At 35.0% G+C, this 22,413-nt stretch overlaps 4 protein-coding genes across 4 annotated transcripts; 3 read left to right on the forward strand and 1 right to left on the reverse strand.

Moving 5' to 3' along the window:
• The first annotated feature begins 3,577 nt into the window (after positions 1-3,577).
• Positions 3,578-7,998, forward strand: LOC18008479 (DIS3-like exonuclease 2). Its single transcript, XM_024157110.1, is given in 8 exon segments — positions 3,578-3,853; positions 4,134-4,328; positions 4,331-4,521; positions 4,620-4,673; positions 4,765-4,833; positions 4,924-7,077; positions 7,166-7,237; positions 7,335-7,998. Coding segments are annotated over 8 exon segments (3,195 nt in total). The 5' UTR covers positions 3,578-3,738; the 3' UTR covers positions 7,680-7,998.
• A 274-nt stretch (positions 7,999-8,272) lies between these two features.
• Positions 8,273-10,358, forward strand: LOC18008774 (probable N-succinyldiaminopimelate aminotransferase DapC). Its single transcript, XM_006390006.2, has 2 exons — positions 8,273-8,558; positions 9,051-10,358. Exons 1-2 carry the CDS (start codon positions 8,379-8,381, stop codon positions 10,203-10,205), a joined length of 1,335 nt encoding a protein of 444 aa, XP_006390068.1. The 5' UTR covers positions 8,273-8,378; the 3' UTR covers positions 10,206-10,358.
• A 1,243-nt stretch (positions 10,359-11,601) lies between these two features.
• On the forward strand, positions 11,602-13,661 carry LOC18008683. Its single transcript, XM_006390007.2, has 3 exons — positions 11,602-12,837; positions 12,945-13,173; positions 13,323-13,661. Exons 1-3 carry the CDS (start codon positions 11,915-11,917, stop codon positions 13,479-13,481), a joined length of 1,311 nt encoding a protein of 436 aa, XP_006390069.1. The 5' UTR covers positions 11,602-11,914; the 3' UTR covers positions 13,482-13,661.
• Positions 13,662-21,215: 7,554 nt separating this feature from the next.
• LOC18007867 (ethylene-responsive transcription factor ERF013) lies at positions 21,216-22,205 on the reverse strand. The gene has a single exon (XM_006390008.2). The coding sequence runs from the start codon at positions 22,138-22,140 to the stop codon at positions 21,397-21,399; it is 744 nt and encodes a 247-aa protein (XP_006390070.1). The 5' UTR covers positions 22,141-22,205; the 3' UTR covers positions 21,216-21,396.
• Between the last annotated feature and the right edge of the window lie 208 nt (positions 22,206-22,413).

A 22,413-nucleotide genomic window follows, 5' to 3' on the forward strand; every position in this document is an offset into this window, starting at 1 on the left:
ATTGTTATTTGTTAATCGCATCTAACATATTGGCGGATATCCACTTTTCTATAAAAATATACAGCACAGCTAAAAAACTAAGATTGTATGAAAACTCTATCTAACTTTATTTTCAACTTGAAATCGATTTAGAATATAAATTTATTTAGAACTATAAGGATATGTCGCCAAAACGTAATTTATAAAAGTGTCAAGTTAAGAATGTTTTGAAAACATCCATACTAGTTTTAAAAATGTTCGAAACATGTTTTGAAAGCATTGATTCCAGATTTGAAAACGTTATGGTTTTCATGATTTTAATTATAAACCCGTAGCTAGGGACATGAATAAGTTAAAAGTGTATGAATACTTTCGTACTTTTAAACTAAACTAAAAAAGAATAAATAAATCTTAGAAAAAGTTGTTTTAGTTTTTTAGCTTTTTTTATAAACGTGATTTAAAAGACAGTTCTATGTAATCTTATGTTTTCAAAACCTCTCTGTTTCTTATATTAAAAATCATATTCGATAATTTTAAAACATTTTACTTCCACATACACGCATCCGGTTCTATGCAACCCTGCAAAAGCATAGTTTTAAAAAATTATGATAATTCAAATGAATAGATAATTAACCCAAATGTTCTATGTTTAAACTATTATCGTTTGATATTCGAACCAAAACACTCTAAGTTCTAACTAACAGTTGTGATTCAGTTGTAACCAACTATATATCGAACTTTTTTCTTAGTATTTTCCTTGGCATTTATAGTTTTTTAACTGACAAAAATATTCAGTTTTTTACATGTTTTAAAGATAGTTTGAACTTCATCATATGATATATCTTAGTTACAGAAGAAAACATTATAAATTTACGTTAAAGTAGGTTTCACAAATAAACAAAAACAAAACAGACAAAAGATGGGTATATACGTGACAGATTTGTAATCTTATGCGTTGGAGTGTTTCTCATAAATATGTATGACGATTTGTAAGCTTTTGCTTTGAATATATATGCATGTGTTATATATATATATATATATATATATATATATATATTTCTTTTTTGGGGTGGAGGGGGGGGGGTGGGGGGAGGCAATCGTATTGTCATTTCAATTAACGTATCAGCATAGTTTTAAAATTGAAGATGTTTGAATTATAATATGATTAAAATGGATGATATTCTATATTTTTGTTATAAGTAAGTAAGTAAGTCTGACTCATAAAAAATCAAAACTACCATTTGAAACGCCTACTTAGTTTAATCAAGAAAGAATTTCAAATGAGACTCGTGTATTGTAGTAAACTTCGATCATCATAGGAGGGTTTGGAATTTTGGGGATATGATTTTATAGTTTAAAGCAGATTCTAAAGAGCCTGAAGTCTCATCTACATTAAGCTATGGGCTTCTTCATACACACACATGTTTTATTCTAATTAATTAAAAACTGATATGGTTTTGGTTTATAGATTAATTAATGTTTCTACCCTTGGTTTGTTCCATACTTATATGGCTTTGCTCTCTGACTGGTCCATTTTATATTTATGGTTTTATCCTCTAACTATTTCATATTTATTTCTATACATTTGGTTTTTTTCAATAAATATGGTTTACCTTATATTTCTTCCATATTTGCGTATGTACCCTCGATTGTTTCATAAATATGGTTGTGCTATCTGATTGGCCATTATTATGGTTTTCACCCTCTGATAATTCTAAATTTGCGTATTTTCCCTCGGGTTTTTACTTGATATGTATTATGCCCTCTGGTTACCATATGATTGGTATATATTTATGTAAATGCAAATCCATTATTACGTAACAAACCAAGAGCAAAGGGGACAAAAAAAGGAACATGAGAGTGAAACACTGAAACTGTAAATATAGTTTAGCCAGTACAAAACAAACGAGATGTATACGCTAATATGGAGCAGTTAGATGTTGAAACGACTATTCAGAAGGAAAAACAATTATTATTATGAAAATCAATCTCTCCTCCATTGTAAGTTTTTATATATGGATAAAATCTTTCTATTTCATCGCTTTTTCATATTAACAGAATTGAGAACAAAATTTATAAAGAACAGCCGAGTTAATATATTTCTAATTAACGTTGCCGAATTCAATTTAACTCGGTTCAAGACGTATCCAAACTTCGAAAGGAAAATCACAAAAATTATAACAAGCAGCTTGACTATATGAAATAAGCTTAATGCGATTACAAAAAATAATGGCAAAAAAAAACAAACTATTTAGAAAGAGATATCACATTTGTAAATATGCTCTCCAAAACTTCACCAATACAAACCACAATCAATGGACTTTATATCTCTTCAAGATCGCAAACAAACAAAAACACACCGACTTGGTGAAGAAATCAATATTCCAAATAAGAAAATGGCAGTTAATGGAAGAGTGATTATAATATCAATGGCAATGGTGGGCTATGGTAAAAACATTGGTTGAAGGAGTCACCGAGTCAGTCCTGAAGAGTTAAAGAGTTGCATCGAGAGTTGTATACCGATTACGATTACCGGATAAATACATGCATCCTGCATGAGGCTAATGATCTGACCATGTGCGAGAAAGCATGTCGCAAGTATTGCTTTCAAATCGTTCGTAAAGCTCCTAGTGGTGGGTTTGTGGAATTAAAGGATTTTCTGCAAGTTCTGGTGTAAGCCCTAATTAATGATCTCAACATCATTAATAATTTCTATAAATATCTATTTTTTTCTTTTTGTTTGTAATTCAGTGTGTTGGCAATTAGTAAGTTAGTATTATGTTTTTTTTTTTTTTTATCTACATCACTGCCAACGTTTGGCAAACTACATAAAAATGATGTAAAATAATAATAATTATATACTCATGTCTTTGGCTGTATGCATGCAGGACAAAAACATTTCTGGAATTCTTAACCGGAATTTAGAAATAAACCAAATGACCGGAATCTCAATTAACCTCCCCTACTGATTCTTGATGAAGCATGAATAATATCCTCAGTATTGTGTTTCGGTGTTTCCTAATATTGTTCCAAATATTTAGGTATCCGTCGTTTCTAGTTAATAAATGTGCCCTCCCCACTGATAAGAGGGTCTAAAGCTAATTACCAGAAATTTGGGTGAATATGCTAAAACGTAAACAATAAAGGGGGGATAAGTGAAAATAATCCCTCAAGTAAATCACCTACTTTAATTAAAAATATAGTGTAGCTCAATAGCCGTCCGATGAAATTCTAAACACACGTGTTACACGATGAAGCAACCGAGTCAAGCTCTGTATAAAATAGTAGATGCCAAACAAAAAAAAAGAGGAGAAAATTTAGAAAGAAAGCAAATTGGAAAAGGCGAGAAAGTGAGAAAGAGAGAAAAAAGAAAACATTAAATAAAAGGAAAGAAAAAGAAAAGAGGGAAGACAAAAGGAAAGGCAATAACAAGTCGGCGTAATCCGCCGACCAATCATCACGGTCGTTTTCTCTCTTGCCCAACCAATAATATATACATTTTTTTTAAAAAAATTCTTCTTCATCTAATAAGATCCAGGATCTCGTTTTCTTCTTCTTCTCATCGTCGCGATTTCTACTGTCTTTTTTTTTTCTTCTTTTTCTTTGATTTGTTTTCATATTAGGTGGTTGGATTTTTTTTTTTTCCATTTATGTTCTTCCGTTTTGTTTTTTAAATCTGATCGGAAGATACCCTGGATTTTAGCTTCTAGATTTGTACGTAGAAATCAATTGGAGTTAGTAAGTGTTTTACTTTAATCAATGAAGAGTGCTTCGCCGGAGCAATCATCAGTTAAAGCTGGTGAAAGAATCGAAAACGGCGACAAGGATAAGAAGAAGAAGCGCAGAACTAGTCGTCGATCCAAGAACAGCTCAGGTAAATAATTTTTGAATTTTGTTTGCGAATCGATTTCCTAATGTACGTTGCGTTTTTCTTTTTCTTTTATGGATTAGTTTGATTGAATAGTTAGTTAGGATTTGAACTTAGTTCTGAAACTGATTAGGTCCTTAGATTTGCTTCGGTTTTAGTATCTATCGTTTTATTGGTAATTCTGAGGTGTTTTTTAGTTTGAATCGATTGAATATTAGCTACTTAGCTTTTGAGTCGGATAAATGTTAGTTGCCTTACACAACAACCTTAATGTCTGGGAACACAGTAGGTTGTGCAATAGAAGACATCAATTTAGAAGCATCGGATGGACGAACCAGTTTGAGTAAAGCAAAAGATTGTGCTTCTTCTTCACTTTGTACTAAGCAGAGATCAGGCTTGGATGATTCCAGTGAATTAACGAGAGCGTCTAATGTTGCTTTCAATTCTATGCCGCCTTTGCGTTTCGAGGGTGGTGTCCCGAGAGCTCTGGAAGTCCCCTGGTCCGTTCTGCTGAAATTAGTAAACAGTTGTTGTCCAAGTCGTGTCCTGATCCTAGGGATTGTGAGCAGTCTCCTAGAATGGATGGTGACTTGTTCCACCAAATTGAAGGTTCCTCGCAGCGAAAGATTTTCCCTTCACACTGGTCTCTCGATGCTGTGAAAGAGGCTTTAGAGGTTTGTCTGAGATGTTCTCTTTATTATTTTTCTCATGTTTTCTTCAAAACAAAAATGGTTTAAGTAATAGTTGTCTTCTCCTGTATGCATCTCTGTAGAAGGGTGAAGCTTTTAAGGCACTATTTCGGGTGAATGCTCATAACCGCAATGAGGTTAGAAGTAACATCTCATTTTCCAAGAGACTTAAAAGTTCTTAACCGTCTGTTTCTTCTATTCACTTTGAATTCGTTTTTTCCTTTGAAGGCTTACTGTAAGATCGATGGAGTCCCTACAGATATTCTAATCAGTGGAAACGTTGGCCAAAATAGAGCAGTAAGTTTGGATCATCAACCTTCCTGACTTGTGTTTTTTGGCAGAGAGGTTTTATTTAATTCAAGTTCATACTTGTGTTTCTGTATATAGGTGGAAGGAGATACTGTTGCTATTAAACTGGATCCGCTCTCACTGTGGCCTAGGATGAAAGGATTTGTTACAGAAAATGTTGCAAAGTCTGAAGAAACGAGCAGTCCCCCAGATAAAGATGAGCATGTCCGCCATTTAGGAAGGGACGAGATAAATGCTCAAGTGAAAAATTCTGTTGGTGTGGTGGAAGGTTTTGAAGATGGGTATTCGACAAACAAATCTTCAGTTATAGGACACGGGGTTAAGAACTGTGTTAGTCGCGGTTTTACTCCATTACTGGATTCATGTTTGGGCTCTTTTAGTGAGCAGAAAGGAGTTGGCAGTGCGGCGGAGAAGCTATGCGCTATCATTAGTTCTTTCCCCAACAAACGACCAACTGGACAAGTAGTTGCTGTCGTTGAAAAATCACTTGTAAGAAATTCTATTGTTGGTTTGCTGGATGTGAAGGGATGGATTCATTACAAGGAAGGTAATGAAAAAACGAGCAAGTCTCCTTTGTCTCTTTCTGATGATGAATACGTCCAACTGATGCCTGCAGACCCTAAGTTCCCAAAATTGATTGTTCCCTTCCATGTCTTACCTGGAAGCATTAGAGCAAGACTTGAGAGTATGGATCCGACTCTCGAGGCAGAGCTGGTAGCTGCCCAAATTGTGGACTGGGGCGAAGGGAGTCCATTTCCCCGAGCCCAGATTACACATATGTTTGGCCGAGGCAGTGAATTGGAACCCCAGATCAATGCGATATTATATCAGAATTCGGTTTGCGATTCTGAATTTTCTCCTGGCTCTCTTGCTAGCCTTCCACGTGCTCCTTGGGAAATCCCAGAAGAAGAGGTTCAACGCAGAAAAGATCTGAGAGACCTGTGTGTATTCACCATCGACCCCTCGACGGCTACAGACCTCGATGACGCTCTATCAGTACAAAGTTTACCCGGCGGTTTTTTTAGAGTCGGTGTTCACATTGCTGATGTCTCCTACTTTGTTTTACCAGACACTACTCTTGACACAGAAGCTCAGTTTAGGTCGACAAGTGTTTACATGCTGCGGAGAAAAGTACCAATGTTGCCTCCATTATTATCGGAGAACGTTGGTTCACTTAACCCAGGAGCTGCTAGGCTTGCTTTTTCTATCTTCTGGGATTTAAATAGAGAAGGAGATGTGACAGATCGCTGGATTGGTCGTACTGTTATACGGTCGTGCTGCAAGCTTTCGTATGACCATGCTCAAGACATTATAGATGGGATGAATGACGTTGCAGCGAATGCCTGGCCTGCTTTGTACGGACCTTTCGAGTGGAGTGATGTAATTCGATCTGTCCAACAGCTTAGTGAGATTTCCACCACTTTAAGGCAAAAAAGGTTTAGAAATGGGGCGTTGCAGCTGCAGAATTCCAAACCCGTTTTTCTCTTCGATGAACATGGAGTTCCGTATGATTTTGTGGTGTGCAGTAGAAAGCCTTCAAATCTCCTTGTTGAGGAGTTTATGCTTTTAGCAAATATGACAGCGGCTGAGGTGATTTCTCGAGCTTACCCTCACAGTGCATTGCTCCGGAGGCATCCAGAACCTAATATGCGTAAGCTCAAAGAATTTGAAGGCTTTTGTTCAAAGCATGGTATGGAGTTGGACGTTTCTTCTTCTGGCCAATTCCAGGTGTCATTGGCGAAAATCACAGAAAACCTCAAGGATGACTCAGTTTTTGTAGACATTCTCAACAATTATGCTATAAAACCAATGCAATTTGCATCTTACTTCTGCACTGGGAACTTGAAGGAGGATGTTGCTGAGTGGGGACACTATGCACTTGCTGTTCCTCTCTATACTCACTTTACATCTCCTCTTCGACGATATCCCGACATAGTTGTTCATCGTGCGGTTGCGGCTGCTCTTGAAGCTGAGGAGTTGTTCTCAAAGCTGAAGCAAAAATCAGGTGGTGAATTGAGAAGCTGCTTCACTGGCATTCGTTTCGATAAAGATGCTGCAGAATCTATGGAGGGCAAGGAAGCATTATCAGTCGCTGGTTTGAAACATGGTGTTCCCTCCACTGAAATACTCTCTGATATCGCTGCTTATTGCAATGAGAGGAAGCTGGCGGCTCGAAAAGTCAAAGATGCATGTGATAAGCTTTACACTTGGTGTGTGTTGAAGAGAAAAAAGGCAAGTAAATTAGAAACTTTTGCATCACATAGGGTTGTTTTTTATGTTTATGGTTGTTAAGAAATCTCATTTATTTCCTCCTCTGCAGGTTTTTCCGTGTGAAGCTAGAGTAATGAACTTGGGATCAAGATTTATGACTATTTACATTGGCAAGCTTGGCGTAAGTCTCTGCTGATTCATTTGCCATATTTCAAATTATCTTGATCGTTATTTTTACAAATCAATGTAACTCTTCTTAACCATCGATGCTGTTACAGATTGAACGGAGAATATACTATGACCAGATTGAAGGCTTGTGTGCAGAATGGCTAGAGGCAACATCAACCTTAATCCTTGATAAACTCTATTCCAAAAGAGGTGGAAGAGGCTATTTCAAGCCCTTGAAAGAGGTTGCTTATTTGGTGAGTCCTTGTGACCTATGTGTTGCCAAATACAATGCACTGTCTGTCAATGACACCGAGCGAGAAGACGAGATTGCCCCTGCGGTATTTCCTTTGACCATCCAGCTTTTCTCGACCGTTCCTGTGGTTCTTCACGCTGTTGGTGGCGATGACGGTCCGCTAGATATAGGAGCGAGACTCTACATGACTTCATATTATTGATGATTGGAGCAAAGAGATCTCTGAAGATGCAGATTATAGCAACTGTTGTATATTTTTTTTTTTTTTCACATTACAGTTGCTGAAAAAGCAATCATGTCGGACGAGAATACAGCTCCGTAGTTGGATGATATAGACTAGACACAAAGAGACCAAATGTGGAGACTTGCCGTTGTTTTTGGTTCGGTTTGGATCCACATTGGTTTGAAGTTGTGTTAAAAATGTGTTTCTATTTTTTTTTGTTTTCATGGATTTCGCTTTCCCAATATGTTTTAGTTTTGGGTTAGCTGAAGAAATCATCAAAAGCTTTCTTGTTTGGTGACTTGCCGTTGTTTTTGGTTCGGTTGGGATCCACATTGGTTTGGTGAACTTTGCCACTAGCGACTCTCGTCCAACATGTCTTTATTTAAACTGATTCCTTGTTTTTTCTTCTTGTTCTTTGTTAGAAGATTTGTACCCCAAAAAAACATACATACACAAAATTAAAATTTGGCGGGGTCATCTAAGGCGGCTAGGCCCACAAATCATACTGTAAAAGCCCACTGACGTCAACAAAAAAGCTTGCGACTTTGGGAAAAGCTTGTTATTTATTTATTTTTTTTGTCAAAAAGGGTTGCAACTTGCGACTTTGGGAAAATTCCTGAAATTCGAGCGAATCAAAAGCCCTAAAAAGCTTAGGGAATTTCTGGTAATGCGGAGTCAATGTACCTGGACACACATGGTGTGATGCTCAGACAATTTAGCTTCAGATCCTCTCTTCTCCCATTTTCTTCTCATTCCCAACGAAGCTTTCTGAAGTCAGCATCCTCGACCCACCCTCGAATCGGAGCCACCATGGCCACAATTTCGACCCAGAACGAGTCGACTCAGAAACCCGTTCAGGTGATCTTTTCTCTTCATTTTCTCCATTCCGTGGGGTCTCTATCTCTTCTTATTGGGTAAATTAGTGTCTTTGCTAATCAAATGATGAAAAGGGATTGCTTCGATTCTCGCGTTTGGAATTTGGGAGATTTTAGTTTTGAATTTGGCACTGCTTTTGCAACATTGGAAGCTGCTGTTCTGTCAATTTGATGTTTTTTTGTTTTGATTTTCCTCTGTCCAAAATTATGTCAAAATTGGATTTTTCCGATCTGGATTCCACTTAGTTCATGCGGTACGGTCCCACGATACCTTTACAGATTACACTATGCCCATCAATCCAAAATTTCTTCCTGAAGCTTTTTAGCTCGTTTTCTTAAATAAGCTTAGTTATATCGGTTTTGCTTTATTGCCAGTTTTCCTGTAGACTTTCACTTGTAGGCAGAGTTGAAACCCCAAGAACTGATGAACTGATTTATCTATACATTTTGAACATTTTGAAATCTCATCTCTTAGGTGGCTAAGCGGTTAGAAAAGTTCAAGACTACGATTTTCACTCAAATGAGCACATTAGCTGTCAAACACGGAGCAATCAACTTAGGCCAAGGCTTCCCCAATTTCGACGGTCCTGATTTTGTCAAAGAAGCTGCTATCCAAGCCATTAGAGACGGTAAAAACCAGTATGCTCGTGGCCACGGCCTTCCCCAGCTCAATTCTGCTGTAGCTGCGCGGTTTCGTGAAGATACAGGTCTCGTTGTTGATCCGGAGAAAGAAGTCACTGTTACCTCTGGCTGCACAGAAGCCATAGCTGCAACTATGTTGGGTTTAATCAACCCTGGTGATGAAGTCATTCTCTTTGCACCCTTTTATGATTCATATGAAGCAACGCTCTCTATGGCTGGTGCTAAAGTAAAAGGAATCACTTTACGCCCACCAGACTTCTCAGTCCCTTTGGAAGAGCTGAAAGCTGCGGTATCTAACAAGACCAGAGCCATTCTCTTGAACACTCCACACAACCCAACCGGGAAAATGTTCACAAGAGAGGAGCTCGAAACCATTGCATCTCTCTGCATTGAAAATGACGTCCTTGTGTTCTCGGATGAAGTATACGATAAGCTTGCTTTTGAGATGGATCACATCTCCATAGCTTCTCTTCCCGGTATGTACGAAAGAACCGTGACCATGAATTCTCTTGGAAAGACTTTCTCTTTAACCGGATGGAAGATCGGTTGGGCCATTGCACCAACTCATCTAACTTGGGGAATTCGACAAGCTCACTCTTACCTCACATTCGCCACATCAACACCGATGCAATCCGCAGCCATTGCAGCTCTCAAGGCACCAGAGTCTTACTTCAAAGAGCTGAAAAGAGACTACAATGCGAAGAAGGAGATTCTGGTTAAGGGTTTGAAGGAAGTCGGGTTTGAAGTGTTCCCATCGAGCGGGACTTACTTTGTGGTCGTGGATCACACGCCATTTGGTTTGGAGAATGATGTCGCTTTCTGTGAGTATCTTATCAAAGAAGTTGGGGTCGTTGCGATCCCCACGAGCGTCTTTTATTTGAATCCGGAAGAAGGGAAGAATTTGGTTAGGTTTACGTTCTGTAAAGACGAAGAGACGTTGCGTAGTGCAGTTGAGAGGATGAAGCTCAAGCTCAAGAGAATAGTCTGAAGTTTGATACTTTGACTCTGAAGATCTTCATTTAAAAAAAACAAAAAAAAAAGCTTATTTGAATATGTTGTTGTGTTGTTTGTTCTTCTTCGGTTTCCATTTGAGGAGAGATTTTGATTCAGTAAAGGAAGCTAATAAAGTAAGTTCACGTTATTAAATGAGTAGAGTAAGTAGTTCAAACAATTAAAAAAATTAAGTAGGTAGACAACTTGTTATCGTAAGTCGTAGATTGGTTAATTAATAAATTAAGGTTGAATATTCTCTGCAAAACTGAAAATGATGTGATTATTGTATTTTTGGGTCGGATTATCTTTCCTATGCCGAAAGTTTAAAAGTAATTGAATGCATCAGAGAACTTAAGACTTTTAGATCTCAGTGAAAGGCTTAATAAATCAAATACTAAAAAAACATTTCATCAATGTCATTAGCTTAAGATTGTCGCTTTCTTCTTTTTGATAAAAACTTTAAGAAATATAATTTGACTATCTTACTCTGATCCAACGGCTATTATGTAACTATCTCTAATTCCGAATCTCATTATCGCCAGGTACCGAGATGACTAATGTTTTCCCCTTTGATGTTTTCAGAGATAAACTTGTAAAACTGGAACGTAAATGAACTATTTCTCTAGTAGAGATCATATGAATATAATTATTTGCTTGTAATCACATGCGAATTTTTAAAAGATATAAGAAAAACATCATAGGCCTACTATTGCGGAATGCACCATGCGACTATGCGAGGATGTTTGGTAAATGTTTTGTTTTCATTCACAATTTGATCCAAACCCATTTTTTCTTGTTTCTTCTCTTTATTGGTATATCAATTTCCTTATCAAGTAATTCATCTCGACCGTCCGATTTGGTAGATTACCAACACTTTACAGTTTTCACCAACTATACCCAATATGAATCGTTGATTCATTTTAGTCTATGGTATCGTACACTTTCAGACATATATAAAATAAAGTAGACTTACCACGAATATAGACTAAAGTTTATAAACATTTCTGTTCAAGTCCAAATCAACTGTTATTGATTAATATAGAAAATTCCCCCCCCCCCCCCCAAAAGCAGAGATATTTCAACAAAATTTAAGTTTTAAAAATAAAAAGTTAAATTAAGTTTTTTTAATTTAATTAATAGATGTGTGTGTAGCGGCACGTGCCGGCCTGCAACAGTAAAGCTAAAAAGCGTCCGCCTCCTAATATTCCCGTCAAGACCGGGACTTCTTCTTCTCTTACTCTGATCCAACGGCTACGGTTCTTTGCTTTCGCTAATCAACCGTCAGATTGAATCTAACGGTAGGTATTGAATCTAACTCCATCTCTTCTTGACTTCTTAAAATAAGCCCAAACTCGCTCCAAAGCCTTCTCTCTCTCTCTCGATCTCTCTGAAGCCAAGTGAGCTTCTTCTTCTTCTTCCTTTCGGCTTCGCCATGAATATTCTCCGGTACCGTAAAACTTTGAACAAGATTTTCTGGAGTTAGAGATCTCTCGCCTGCTTCTCCGTCAGCTATGCTCAGCACGGTGGTGCAGTGGTGGTTAACGTTTTTCCGTCTGAGATTTGGGCGGAGAAATCGAGAAAGAAAGTGGTGATCACTCTGATTAGGCTCTTCGCCGAGATCGAAGATTTTGAGATTTTTTGTTTTTTTTTTAGGTTAAGTTTGCAATTTTTTTTAACGCGAGATTATCGGAGCGAGGGGGAGAGATGAGCCAAGCGAAACTGACGAGGACTCAATCGTCGTTGCTCAGATCATCTCCGACGATAAGATCATCGATTCACAGCCTTTCTTCAATCACAGAATGTGACTTCGACGATATCTCTCACCACCGCGAACATGATTTGGAATCCGGCGAGAAAGAGGAGAAGCAGAGGAGAAGAAAACCGCCTAAATCATTCGGGTCAATTATTCGAACCGGGTCGACCCGAATAAAACCGGGTCTCACCTTCACACTCGCTTCCCTCTCCTTCCTCAGCCTCTCGTCTTTCTTAATATTCTTCGTCTTCTCTCAAACCGATGCGATTCTCACGTCGGAGAATCTTCTACTTGGTTTGATCTTCGTCGCCGTCTCTCTGTTCTTCGCATCGCGAAACATGGCGGTTATCAACAAAGCAGTATTCGCAATCAAAGAAACCAGGAAAAAGCTAAGATTCCGAATCAAACACAAACCGAAACCGGTTCAATGGTACATCGGCGACTCGAATCCGGAATCGATCGAAAACCAGAGAGAAGAAGAAGAAGAAGAAAAGAGACTGGTCGTCAAAGAAGGAGTCCAGTTCTTCAGCAATGGAGATTTCTACGAAGGGGAATTTCACAGAGGAAGATGCAATGGAAGTGGAGTTTACTACTATTTCGTTAACGGAAGATACGAAGGAGACTGGATTAATGGAAGATACGATGGCTATGGAATCGAGTGTTGGTCTAAAGGAAGTAAGTATAAAGGACAGTACAAGCAAGGACTGAGACATGGTTATGGAGTTTACTGGTTTTACACCGGAGATTCTTACTCCGGCGAATGGTTCAACGGTCAAAGCCATGGCTATGGTGTTCAAACCTGTGCTGATGGAAGCTCTTATGTTGGAGAATTCAAATTTGGTGTCAAACATGGACTTGGATCTTACCATTTCAGGTTAACAAAAAAAAAAAAATTATTCTTTTTTACGTATACAGATGTCTCTGTTTAATTTTCTGAGCTCTGGTTTTTGAGTTTTTTTTTTTTGTTTGTTGATGTTGTAGAAATGGAGATAAGTACGCAGGAGAGTATTTTGGAGATAAGATCCATGGATTCGGTGTTTACCATTTCGCTAATGGTCACTATTACGAAGGAGCTTGGCACGAAGGTCGTAAGCAAGGCTATGGCACGTATAGATTCAGGACCGGTGATACCAAATGCGGTGAATGGGATGATGGTAGTCTCGTAATCCGGCTTCCTCCAGAAACCGGCCCGGTACATAGAGCGGTTCAGGTATATAATAATACCAAAAGGATTAAACTTTTTGTTTTTTTTTTCAATTAACAAATGCCGGACTTTAGTTAAAGACTGAAACTTGGAAAAGTCACACATTGTTTTGATTCAAAGATACTTAAATCGTTTAACTTGGTACTTAATTGCAGAGTGCTCGAGATATGGCGAAAAAAAGTGTAAATCAGAGACGGGTCGATGAACAGGTGATGCGAGCGGTGGTTGCGGCTAACAAGGCTGCGACGGCTGCGAGAGTTGCAGCTGTGAAAGCCGTTCAAAATCAGATGGATGGTAAACTTTGTGAAAATTGAAAATGATTAGTAAAGATGACATTAACAAAGAAGTCAAGTTTTTTTTTTTTTCTTTTTGTCTTTTTATTGTAGCCCTGGTGAGCTTGAAATTATAAGAAAGCTTTACCATGGAGGTTTTTTTGTTTTTCTTTCTTGAACTAAGAATGTAAATGTATATAGAAGAAGTCATGTTTTGTTCTTCCTTTTTGTACAAAATTTAGGTGGATGATTGATTGATGTTTTGATATTGATCCGAATCACTGACAAGATATATTTTTCTAGTTTTGATTAAACGTTATCCTCAAATCGGAATCTGTGTTCCGTTTCGTACTTGATTTGATTTCCTTTTTCTAAAAAAAAATGCAGATTTTAGTATTATTATTACTATGACTTTTTAAAAAAGAGAAGAAAACAATGAAGAAGATTCTTCGTACCCAAGACTTGTCAACGTAAGCTATATGGTAGCCATTTCAAGTAAAAAAAGAAGAAGTAAAAACCAATGGATCGCTATGGCCTGCAACTGAAGTGGTCTGACCAAATTAGTTGCAACAATTCAAAACTTCTCGGAAACTCTCTTCATATTATGCATTATTAGGTGAACGCATTAAATTATTTTATAGGTACTATAAGAATCACTAGTTTTTTTTTTTAAATAGTTACATATATAAATCGTACCTGATCATGATTCTGTGATTGAACAACGGAATAAATAGGTTAGTAATTTTAAGAAAAAAAAAAAAGACATTCTTGAGTGTACGAGCCAGTTCAGTTCAATCTCAATGCGTCATCTTATGTACTCCATTGATTTTTCTGTTAAAGCAAGATTGAATTATATATATATATATATATATATATATAGGTGGATAGCTAAGCATCATCTCGAGTCATTCATTCTTTCAAGTTATATCTAATCACATTTATGGATATGAATAACAGAATGAAGTTTAAAACAAGCTTTTATCAGCCTTGTCATCATAACATCAACATTAAATTTTAAACTTTGATTACGGCAAAAACACGTCCAAAGCATGCCTCGTACGTTAATAAATGGTAGAAGAAGTCATGCATGTGTCCTCATCATAACTATCTCTCGAGGATGTTATTCTTAATTTTTGCTTTTATATACATCTTTATCCTTTTTATTTGGTTTTATAATTATATATCCTTCTTTACCAAAAAAGTAATTATTATATATCCGTATCTTCTCTTATCTAGATATAGATATACGTACATTCTTTTGAATAATTTTTATATGTTTGCAATGGCATGTTCTAGTGATAAAATATTCATCTATATCAAACATGTTAGTGTGCCATTTATGTTATTAATACATCTATCCATTTAAAATAATACTGTATTTACGTGATAGACTGATAGTTATTATGTTAAGAAACTTTGAGACTATAATTGTCGGAATAAGAAAATCGTTAACACTAATCTACATTCTAACACCTAGCCATGCTTGAGTTAGAAATGAATCATATTTTAGCCTCAATTCTTTAGCAGCAGGCCTGTACATCTATATCATTTGTCTTGATTCCTTGATTCATTTGGGCTGATTCATATCATGGCTACGTCTTAAATTGAATATTTATATATTATTGTAAATCGAATAATCGGTACCCTACGGGAGGTAACTGAGGTCATTGTAGATTTGCTTACGGAGTTTGACCCAAATGTTTGCATATTCAAACTTTGAAGTCTTTAACCACTTAGCATGCATAATTCCTCTAAGAAAAAAGCAGTCGGTCCAATTTTCCAGCTCCATAAACAGAAAATGTACTGTGCCCAATAAATGAAAACCAATTGGCATTAAATATTTCCATATACATGGCTATGAGTAAAAAGCATTTATTGAAATTATTGATATATTTAATCACTCACGACATGTAATTTAATTCTTTGATTGGTCAACTACAGATTAAGGCTGCCATGCTATTCGATATAAGACATATACGGACAGCCAATAATTCGTATCATTGCATGTAAACCATTTATTAGATGATTGATTATTACAGTTACACCCTTTCCATCTGTTTCAGAAAAAACAGTATCGTCGTAGTATCGTAGAGTTATTTTTTAAAAAAAAAAAATCGTATTTTTTCAATATCGAGGATTAAAGAAAAATTCAATATCAAATTTTCAATCTAAATAATAAAATTATCCTTTATCTAAAATTAACAATTGTATATTCAATTCTATTTTAAGTTAATCATGAATATAGTAAATCTATGTCTATTTATATAATTTAAAGTTTTTAATATATATAATTTACTGAAATAATTTGAAAGGAAAAAGTTATAAATAATTAAGAATATTTGTGAACAAAAAAATACTTATTTCCGTAGTATTAATGTACATTAGTTTAGTATGGAGTGGTCTAGTTTTTATGTAAATTTTTGGCATATGATACAGCTATTTCCCAATTTTACATATTTTATGTAATAACTCAATTCACAAAGCTAGCTGATTATACATTAAAGACTTCTTCATTTGTGTGAAATCTCTACAAAATTATTCATCAAAAACATATGAAGTTTCTAGATTTATATTGAAAATCTTAAACAACACTTTAAATTGTAATGAAATTCTTAAATAACACTTAATTTAAAACGGGAAAAAATTAATCATTGTTTTTTTTTTGTTACTTTCTTGAGATTTCATCATTCCATGTGACATGCATGTCTATTGCCTCGTTTACTACAAAGTTTGTTACATTCAAAGACTGAAGGTATCACACTAATAATTTTTATGGCGCTTCTTAAAAATACTAAACTCACGTATTAATATAAAATTAGTTAAGGGAGTGATCAAAGTGTTTGTCCAATGGGTTCATATTGGTCAAATAACTTTCCACGCGACACTCCGCATTCAGTGATGTACGCTAATACGAGGGGAAAAGGCCGTACCTCAACACCACCAGTACCAATAAATACCCAAATAATTTTGATAGGTTAATTAGTACCTGAACTTATTAAAATCGGTAAATACATACTTCAATAATGTTTTTTGGCCAATTAGTACATTGATTTTCTCTCTATTAATCAAACCCGTTAATTTGCAAACGGAATCCGACTCAGATGCCACGGTGGCAGTGCCGTGCTTAAACTCATCGAAGCTTTAGGCGAATCGGAAAAATGTAGCTTTTTTTTATAAATAATAAAATATAATATTATCATTAAACACACAATAATATTATTTTAGTATATTTTGTATTTTTCATATCATACATTATTATAACATTTGTTAACATATGTGGATCCATATTTATAAAAATGAAAAATATCATGAACAATACTATTATTATAGGGTTTTCAAAAGAATATCCTAACCATTTTTACCAAATTATATATTGGTAATTGTCTAATTTTTAACACTATAGGTACGGTTCTGCACAGTGGATACTGGTGTTCGAATAAAATCAATACGACATCATTTAAAGTTAAAAATCAGGGAAAAAAAGACAAAACGACGTCGTTTTAAATTTAGATATATTAAATAAATGCCGCATCTATATCTTCTTTCGTGGGAGAAAAAACATCGATAGTTAGGATTTAGATGGTGTTCAAAATCAAATCGGAATGACTTCATCGTCGAATGCTAACGCTTTTTCGGAGATTCATGGTAGGTTTAGGTTTGCAATTTTGGTTTTGATTTTGTTTCAAACACTTTTGGAAAATCAAATCGAAATTTTCAATTTTGATTTTTTTAATGTATAATAAATTTAAAACGACGTCGTTTTTGTCTTTTTCCCCCTGATTTTTAACTTTAAATGATGTTGTATTGGTTTCATTCGAACACAGTATCCACCGTGGCATCTGAGTCGGATTCCATTTGCAAACTAACGGGTTTGACTAACAGAGAGAAAGTCAATGTACTAATTGGCCAAAAAACATTATTGAGGTATGTATTTATCGATTTTAATAAGTTCAGGTACTGATTAGTCTATCAAAATTGTTTGGGTATTTATTGGTTACAGATGATAGTGTTGAGGTACTAATCGGCCTTTTTCCCCTAATACGAGTATAAGTTTATTCGTAAACATGATCAATTCACAACTTCGATACAAAAAAATCCTTTAACAAAAAAACAAATTCGATACAAAAACTTCCTTTAACAAAAAAACAACTTCGATACAAAAACAAACAATTGGTTTAATCTTTATTAAAAGAGAGATTATTTTTAAATTTAAAAACAAATTCAGATATATTCCATACTGTGGTGACATTCACTTATAACGTTTCGACATTCTTTATATCACTTACAACGTTTCGACACTCAAAATAACATTATTTATGCAGAAATCATCTATCCTCAAACAAATTAATTCATTTAACCTTTTTTTTTCTCTTTATGGATGATACATATACCACGACGAGATAAATAAACAACAACAACGAATTTCTCAATCATTCAACTATTATGTTGTCAGAAACATTTTTTGGTCAGTGAATATTGAATTCTATAATGCAGTTAAACTTTTAATATGTACAGTAAAGAGAACGATAAGTTTTTATACTCAATTAATCTAGAAGTTTAGCACAATATTATCTAACAATTAACCTCTTCAAATTACCAATCAAACAGGAGGAGACAAATGGTAACCTCTCGAAACTCATGCAGTCATGCTCTCTTTCTTCCTTTAGTTTATTTGATCATTAATATTTCAAGTGGATTGCTACAAAACATGCAAAGCAGACAACATAATTACAAGTTGCATTATCAACACTAAAACTAAAAAAAAAAAGCAAACTGACTTTTCATTTGTTGTCATTCTCGAGTTTGGCATTTACCAGTTACCACCTTTTGGTGGACCATTTCATTTCTCAGTCGGCCCGCTCCTCTCTTCCAGCAAATGTTTTTTGTTGAGTATTTATTTATTTCTGCTGACGAAAGATTTAATTATTTATTTTAGTTATAAATATATATATATATATATATATATATATATATAATGTTCTTGATTGTTTTGGATTTGAAATCTAACGAAGACTCCCATGTTTCATGATTTCAGCAAACAACTCAATTAAAGAAAATTTGGTTTCAGAAGAAGCATCCGTTTCAGAAGTGACCAACACTAGTGACAATATTGTAAGAGCAGCTTCATCAGGGCTTTTTACCCATTTTTCAGCACAGTTTCATAGACAAATCAATTAAATTTAAATGAAAAATCCAACATTTTTGACGGACTGCTCCTTAGATAAGGAGCAGAGGAGACGGTCTCGTCGATGACGTGGAAGAACGTCATTGATTCGTTCTTTTTTATGTTTTATTTGTTAAAGATATTTTTTTAGTTAGGAAAATTATTTCCTCATTCTCGACCAAAAACCCGACTCTCTCTATCTCTTTTTCTCTCGTTTGTAACGATGACTTTTCTTTTGGCCGATGATTTTCTCTCCTACGTCGACTTCTGGTAATTTATCTTCATCTACTTGATCGAAATTCCCAATCTCTTCTTTTGCAAATTTTATTTTTTATTGTTTTGTTGGGTTCAATTTCAATCCCATCCTGATGCGTTTTCTATTAAACCCAAGGATTAAAGATCTCAGCAATGGCGGTGACAAGTGAGAAACAGAATTGCGAAGCAGTGGTTCATTGTTTTCTATTAAACCCAGGGATTAAGCCATTGTTTATTATGATCTGCGAAGCAGTGGTTCATCGATCATTTTTGTCTACTCTGTGTTTTTTTGCTTGAGTTACACTAATGGAGGAGATAAATAAAAGAGTCTCTTAACTATTCTCATCTTCCAAAAAAAAATATTAATTAAATCCTAGAAAACCCAAAATGGGTTACACTAGTGGAGATGCTCTAAGCCTCCTCTTTCTTTTTCGCGTTTTGGTGAGGAAATTTTTTTATAATAGAAAATTCTTTCTTTTGGTCTAATGTCAACATGCCCAATGAGGCAATGATCATCATAATCAGAAATCAGAATGCTATTGATTGTCGCTTAATATATGTTTATATAACCTCGTACAAAATAATTTAACTAGATTTTTTTATTTTATTCTTCTAATATATAATATCCTCAATAATCATAATACTAATCAGAAAATCGAAAGCTATTGCTTGATTTAAAGCTGAAGTTCTTGCTCCATTTTCATGGATTTAGAAGATTCAGAGGCAGATAATTTCTTAGGAACATGATGCGGACATTGTATATATATGTTGTTTTAAGTTTAAGCTTTTTAACATTGTTGTTATAAGTTTTAAACTTTTTGGGTTGTTCTCTTCTTTTTTTGTTAAAAGTTTTTTTTTTGTTCATAACAAAAGAAAAAGACTTTAGAAATTATAATTCTACATACTTAACTATTTTATCTATATAAATAATCTGGCATAATTTATCTCTAGGAAAATTTTGAAAAAAAAAAATACATATCTTTCATACAAGAAAAAATTAAATATAAGGTTGGTCTATAGAGATTTCTTATAGGAGATACCAAGCCCAAGCCCAAGCCCGTAAGAATAGTATGTTTATATTGTCAAAAACCAATCATGTCCAAATCACAAAACCAAGACATTCTTAGCTATGATCAGATTATTCAGATCCATGGCGTTTCCACTAAGATTCTCAAGTCTCAAGTCTTCAAAGGATGTTTTCGAATTCTTCCACTAAGATTCTCAAGTCTTCACTAAATGTTTTCGAATTCTTGGACGAATCTCTTTGATTTCAAAGTGTTTACGAGATTCTCACCAAAAGACAAAAATCGCCACATAGACATGCTCCGCTCCTATAATGGTAGAATCTCATATTATCCCTCATTATAATCACCTCCCTGTAACTTCCGACGCCAAACGCATGAATGTGTGACAAAATGTTAACAAGATTGGTTTCTAATTTTCTATATGCATCAGCTACTTTCACCAAAAAGTACTATGTAATAAGTAATATATAGGTTTTCTTTCAAATTTAATTTTGATGTAGTATATATGGAATAATTTTATTGTTGTTTCTAGTTTTAGGAATTTTAGGGCCGGATCTGGATGCGGTTCAAGAAAACAATTGAGATGGATGGTTCAATTATTCGTTTCCAATAGCACAAAAAGAAAAGAAATAAAGAAACATATTCAAAGATAGATTTCAAGTTTCAAAGATATGAACTTCGTGCATTATTTGACCTACCACGCTATGTAAGGCACATATGAATAATGGAATTATAAACTCTTATATATATAATTATTGATTCTTATATAAATATCGTATATAAATTTTTGGGCTTTAACATAGTAACATGCATGTATGTACTAAATAAAATAAAGTATGAAACATCTATTAGGGAAAACTTGTACACATAGATTTTGTTTTTCCTCATGTTGTACATACGCATTTAATGTATCATATATGTATAGCTGTTTTATATAGACTCTAGTGATTGAGAGCTTTCATATCTAAGGTATAGTCAGGTATACCGTTGTGTATCGTGAATGGTTGATTGTCATTTATACCTCTTATAGTGTTTTGGTTTTTTTGTTTACTATAGTGTTATGCTACAAGTTGAACCATAGATTACTCCATACAATTCGAAACGCTTCTTTTAATTATTAAAAAAATAGAAAAATCAGAGGTTTATGAATCGAAATCCAGACTAGTATGTGATACTATTTCTTACTTTATTTTATAATGGTTTGAGTACTATTACTTATTATAAGTTTAATAAAATAAACTGAAAAAAAATATATGAAAAAGTCAAGAAGTGACAAAAAAAGGCTTCTAGTTCATGTGATCTTCTTTTAATTAGTGTGTATATAATCTGTGTGTGTATAAATACATATTTGTCGTTAATTCGCTCCGAGCAAGTAGCAACTTGAAGAAACAACAACGAATGATAATTGTTACAAAAAAAAAAACAACGAATGATAATTGATAAATTTAAAAGAATAAATTAAATGAAATAATGTGAACCGAAAGTGTTTCGTAGTATAATATGGACCGTTCGATCAACTGAAGCTCCATAACTGAATATCAGCATCGTCGTAGAGGTCATCCAATATCGTTGTCTTCGAGCTAATCAATTGTGGAGAATAATCAAACGAAGCTCCGTTGATGAAGTACATCTCATTATCATCATACCATGATGGAAGATCCATCAAAGAAACATGTTCATCCACGAATGATCCCATTAATGACACCAAATCATCATCATTTTGGTGATCTTCTGGCGGAGAAGATGCAGCTGAAGAAGAAGGAGATGGATGGTGATGGAGATCACTATCATGCTCATCATCATCATCATTGGAGGAGGAAGGAGGGGCAATAGGGTCAGAAGAGATGGAGATAGCGGCTTGAGCGGCGATCTTTTGGATGGATTTGGGGGACAAAAGAGTCTTTTCATCGATGCCAATAAGAAAAGGAGGAGTAGTAGTGATGTAGGGGAAGTTGAGATTGGCTTTAGGGCCTTTAAGACACAAGAGAGCAGCGTCGTAAGCCCTAGCAGCTGCTTCTGCGGTTGAGTAAGAACCTAACCAGATTCTTGTCTTTTGATTTGGTGCCCTAATCTCCGAAACCCATGATCCCCAGCTTCTCATTCTCACCCCTTTGTATTTCTTTATCTTGTTCTTACAAGATTGATGATGCAATGTCAACGAGGAAGAAGAAGAGGAAGAAGAATAAGAAGAAGAAGAAGGTTGAGACAGTGACGATGAGGAAGTGGTAACTTGGAGCTTACGTTCTTGTTTCACCATTGTGTATAATACTTTTGTGTTTGATTGGAATGTTTGATACAAATTTTGATGGAAGAAAGATTATTTTGGATGAGAAATAATGTTGACGGAGAGGAGATTATATATAGCAATGGATTGATTTGATTTGGCGAGTGGGGGGCGTGGGGATAATGGTTTATTTTATAGATTAAAAATTTAGTCAATGAAATAGTATGATTTTTGATTTTTTTGTGTATGAATGTATGACGTATTTGGTGCATGACAGGTGGATATGTCAGATTTGTTTTTCTGATG

The sequence above is a fragment of the Eutrema salsugineum genome, unplaced genomic scaffold (genome assembly GCF_000478725.1).
Source record: "Eutrema salsugineum unplaced genomic scaffold, Eutsalg1_0 scaffold_9, whole genome shotgun sequence".
Taxonomy (NCBI): Eukaryota; Viridiplantae; Streptophyta; class Magnoliopsida; order Brassicales; family Brassicaceae; genus Eutrema; species Eutrema salsugineum.